At 33.6% G+C, this 5,187-nt stretch overlaps 1 protein-coding gene across 1 annotated transcript; it reads left to right on the plus strand.

Annotated features, from left to right (window-relative positions):
• Window positions 1-1,017: 1,017 nt before the first annotated feature.
• Window positions 1,018-4,663, plus strand: LOC107799864 (protein SMAX1-LIKE 3-like). The gene is made up of 3 exons (XM_016623003.2): window positions 1,018-2,538; window positions 2,815-3,058; window positions 3,325-4,663. The coding sequence occupies exons 1-3, from the start codon at window positions 1,355-1,357 to the stop codon at window positions 4,408-4,410; spliced, it is 2,514 nt and encodes an 837-aa protein (XP_016478489.1). The 5' UTR covers window positions 1,018-1,354; the 3' UTR covers window positions 4,411-4,663.
• Window positions 4,664-5,187: the final 524 nt, after the last annotated feature.

The following is a 5,187-nucleotide window of genomic DNA, read 5'->3' on the forward strand; positions in this document are numbered from 1 at the left end:
TTACACTTTGAGAGTCTTTAAGAGAAAGAGATGAATACTACATAGTAAGTAGGAAGCTTGAAGCTCAAAAAACACAGTTCCCAATTCCTTCAAACCGACAGGCAGTCCTCATTTCTCTTTTCAGCTCTCTCTCTCTCTCCCTCTCTCCCTTTCTCTTTTCCTACCTTTTCTCTTTTTACCAAAGTTCTGATTCAGAAACCTATTACTCATATCATACTCACTAAATTATACTATGATGGTGTTCCTAATTGTACTGTATGCTTTTATGATAATGGTAATTGTACTATCTATTTTATTTGTCGTATTTCTCTTTTACACATATTTTAAAAATTAATTAATAAGAAGAATTTTGTTACTCCAATACCCTTATTTATCTTTCAGTAAATTAATCTTTCTTTAATAAATATTCTCTCTATTATTCAATGATGTTTAAGGGCAAAATGAAAAAAATAAAATAAAGTACACCTTGATTTTCTAAAATAATAGTACTAATTATTTTGGACCAGATATATCTAGTAACCACGACAATAATATCGACCGGAAGGAGTATTAGATACTATTACTTTCTATAAGTACATGTATCAGAATTTGAATCCTTATTTATTTTAATTTTAACCTACTTCAGTAACAACTAGGTCACACCTTTAAATACGTTACCAGTATTTTGTGACAAAGTAACACTTCTAGTGTAAGTTGCCTTAATACAAATCTATGAAAGATAAAGCCCACATGTTTTAGCCCACATGATAAAGATTAATTTGAATCAATCTTTATCATTCTTATTGTTTTGATTGCAGTATCTAGTTAATTCTTTTCTAGAAAAGATAACCAGTCCAACTTCCAATTATCCCATCTGATGCCTTTATCCCTTTATATGATAGCCGAAAAGAAGAGAGAGACAATTTAGCTTTGCCTCACATGCTTTCCACTTTCTCAATACTAAACCAACAACTACAAGAAAAGAACAACGCCTCTTCCTTTTTAACTCCTATTAATTCCCTTCACTTCTTCCCTTACTACATAACACACACACAACCAAAAACAAAACTCGTTCTTCTTATCACTCTAAATCCAAGAATCCAAAATCTCCACTACTCTATCTTTGATTTCTTCTTCAAAATACCCTACTAGTTTTCAAGATTACAGTTTTCTATACTGTAAGGATTTATTATAAATTGACAGTTTAGCGGTACGAGGCATAACCAAAAATAACTTCTTGCCACCCTAATGAAATCCAAGAATCCAAAATCTCCACTTCTCCATCTTTGATTTTTTCTTCAAAAATATCCTACTAGTTTCAAGATTACAGTTTTCTGTACCGTAAGGATTCATCATAAATTGACAGTTTAACGGCATGAGGACAGGTGGTTATACTTTTCAACAGTCATTAACTCCTGAATCAGCAAGTATAGTAAAACAAGCTGTAAACTTAGCTAGAAGAAGAGGACATGCACAAGTTACTCCTCTTCATGTAGCAAGTGCTATGCTTTCATCTTCCTCTGGACTTCTCAAAAGAGCTTGTCTTCAATCCCATTCTCATCCACTCCAATGCAAAGCACTTGAACTTTGCTTCAATGTTGCACTCAATAGACTTCCTACCTCAGTTTCATCTCCCATTTTAGGTCCTCATTCTCATCTCCCTTCTCTTTCTAATGCCTTAGTTGCTGCTTTCAAAAGGGCTCAAGCTCATCAACGTCGCGGATCGATAGAGAATCAACAACAGCCTATTTTAGCCCTTAAAGTAGAAATAGAACAGCTTGTTATTTCAATTCTTGATGATCCAAGTATTAGTAGAGTTATGCGGGAAGCTGGTTTTTCTAGTCCTCAAGTGAAAAATAATGTAGAGCAAGTTGTTTCTAGTTTGGAGATTTGCTCTAAGGAAATTACCACAAAGCCAGTACTAGTCCTAGGAAATACCAACATGTCACAAATAGCATCATCAGCTAGTGTTCTAAATTTGTCACTTAGTAAAACAGGATATCAAGTAAAGAATGATGATGTGATGAGTGTTGTGGAAACAATGATGAAAAGGAAAAATACAGTTATTATTGGAGAGTGTTTAGCAACAGCTGAGGGAGTTGTTAAAGGAGTTATAGATAAGTTTGATAAAGGAGAAGTTTCAGGAGATATGAAACATGTGCAGTTTATAAGTGTCCCACTTTTTACTTTAAGAAATATTTCAAGAGAAGAGTTTGAGATCAAACTTAGAGAGCTAAGGACTTTAGTGAAAAACTATATGAATAGAGGGGTTGTTTTGTATTTAGGTGATCTTAGGTGGGTGTCTGAGTTTTGGACAAAATATGGTGAACAACAAAGGAATATGAGCTACTATTCTCCTGTGGAGCATATGATAATGGAACTTAGTAGATTGTTGAGTGGTGCAATAGGGGAAAATGGAAGGCTGTGGATTATTGGAATTGCCAGTTTTCAAACTTACATAAAATGTAAAAGTGGTCATCCTTCATTGCAGACACTTTGGGATCTTTATCCTCTTACTATTCCTGCTGGAAGTTTGGCTCTTAGTCTCAACCTTGAGAGGTACTTTCTCAAAACTTACCATTTTTGCATTATTTCTTCCAAAAGAATTTTAAAAAAAGACAGCCCGGTGCACTAAGCTTCCATTATATGCGAAGTTCGTGAAAGGGCCGGACCACAAGGTCTATTATACGCAGTCTTACTCTGCATTTATGCAAGAAACTGTTTTCACGGCTTGAACTTTATCAGTTACGCCAAGTCTACACCCGAAAAAAATAAAGATAGCAAAAAAGGATATTTATTTTCTCTCTTTACACTTTCTTGCTTTTTTACCCCCAGTGATTTGCATGGTCACTTGAGAAGCAAGGCAGCAATGGATGGTTCAAGCTGGTCACTTGGTAAAGTTGGAGTTGAGAAGCAACTGAATTGCTGTGCTGATTGTTTAGCCAATTTTAACAGAGAAGCTAAGACAATCACAAGTATACAAGTTAAAACTGAGTCAACAACTACTTACTTCAGCTCAAGTTTGCCTTCTTGGCTCCAAAAGTACAAGGATGAACACAGACAAGTTAACAATGATCAGGTCCTTATTCATAGCCCATCATCCTAATATTAATTAAGCATGGATAATATACAGATTTAACTTATATACATTGTGTTTTTACTATGTATTTTAATATGTTGTAGTAGGTAATATATCTTATTTTCCCACTTACCAATCTTACTTTTTATCGATGCTTACTTGTAGTTATCTTTTAATGGTATGGTCTTTATACTGTAAGTGGATAAAAGTTAAACTTTTTAAGAAAAAAGACTAATTTTTTTTTCTTGGTTCTGCTTGTTTAACAGGAATATGAGATGATGGTAAATCTCTGCAAGAAGTGGAACTCTATTTGCAATTCAGTTCATAAACGACAACCTCATTTCCTTGAGAAAGGCTTTAGTCCACTATCTTCACCATCTCCCTGTTCATCTAATTCAATATCCTCTTCAAATGACCATCACATGAAAAGCTCCAGCAAGTTGCATAAGAGCCTTTTGAATTGGCCTGTGATATTTGAATCAAATCAATCACCAAAAGAACACCAATTCTTCACATCTGAAAATGAGGCTGAAACCAAGCCAGAGCTTTTATCTAATCCCAATTCAAGTCCTAACTCAGCTTCCTCTAGTGAAGCAAGTGGATACATGGAGAATATTGATAGATTCATTGAGCTTAATTCAGACAACATGAAAATCCTTTGCAAGGCATTGGAGAAGAAAGTCCCATGGCAAAAAGACATAATTCCTGAGATAGTTACTACAATTCTTGATTGTAGGTCCAAAAAGGAAGAATCTTGGCTATTCTTTTTAGGTGCTGATTCTGAAGGCAAAGAGAAAATTTCAAGGGAGTTAGCAAAACTTGTTTTTGGTTCAGAAGATAGCTTTATTTCCATTGGAATTAGCAGTTTTTCATCATCAACAAGATCAGATTCAACTGAAGAAGTGAGTAACAAAAGATCAAGAAATGAACATGGGAAGAGTTATCTTGAGAGATTTGTAGAATCAATTCAAGAAAATCCAAGTAGAGTTTTTTTAATGGAAGATATTGAGCAAGTTGGTTCTTTTTGTCAAAAGGGTATCAAGAAAGCTATAGAAACTGGAAGTTTTACACTTGCTGATGGTGATTTAGTGTCATTTAAGGATGCTATTGTCATTTTCAGTTCTGAGAGTTTTAGTTCAGTTTCTAGAGCTTGTTCTCCTCTAAGGAAATGTGATGATGATCAACTTAAGGAGATCAAAGGTCAAGAAAATGGAGATGAAATTGTTCCTTCAGTATTAGATTTGAATATTGCAACTGAGGAAAATGGAGATGAAAATAATTTGGTGTCTCGTGATATTGGCATTTGGGAAGCAGTGGACAAACAAGTCATTTTCAAGATTCAAGTCTTGTGAAAGGATCAGTGAAGTTAGAAACTCAGCTGTTGTAATTTTTCTTTTCTTAGTTTTTTTTTATGTTTTAGTAATAGCTTTTATTTCAGTGATCTACAAATACGGGGAGGGTATAATTAAACTGAGATTAACTGATGAAGAAATAGGTCCCTTAGATTAGATATGGAGAGTTTGATGTAGGATTTCTTGTACATTAACACCTCTTTGATCTTTGTAATACTATATAATATTAATGCTGAACTTTAATTTGCTTCCATATACTTCGATCATATTAATTATCTCTGTCTTCATCATATTTTGCCACCATATATTTTAATTCAATTACGCTTAGTAACCATATTTCCTCTTCCTGCATTACAGTTGCGAGTTTTTGCAGTATCATATTACCTAAAAGATAATTGTAGGTAGTTGTTCAACATAATGGAACTAGTTATCTAGAAAATAAGCCACAGAACTTAGCAACTACAATAGGTTATCATATTACACTAATTGTGTTAAAATTATTTTATCAGAATATATAAGTTAAAGCCAATTAAAATGCAAGAGATTTTTTTTTTCATATTACGCATATCTCTTCTTGCATGGCTTCAAGAATATTGTCATAGAAATCTTATCATAACTCGATGAAAACATAAAATAAGGAAGAAATGTTTGTAGATATTTTTTCAATGGACAAACCAAGAATAATTTGATACTTTTATCTGGGAGAGTAGCTGGGTTTAAGTAAAAATAGAAGCAAGTGTTAGAGGATAAGAATGCCATGCAAAAGAGACAAAAATG

Source organism: Nicotiana tabacum, chromosome 13 (assembly GCF_000715075.1).
Source record: "Nicotiana tabacum cultivar K326 chromosome 13, ASM71507v2, whole genome shotgun sequence".
NCBI lineage: Eukaryota > Viridiplantae > Streptophyta > Magnoliopsida > Solanales > Solanaceae > Nicotiana > Nicotiana tabacum.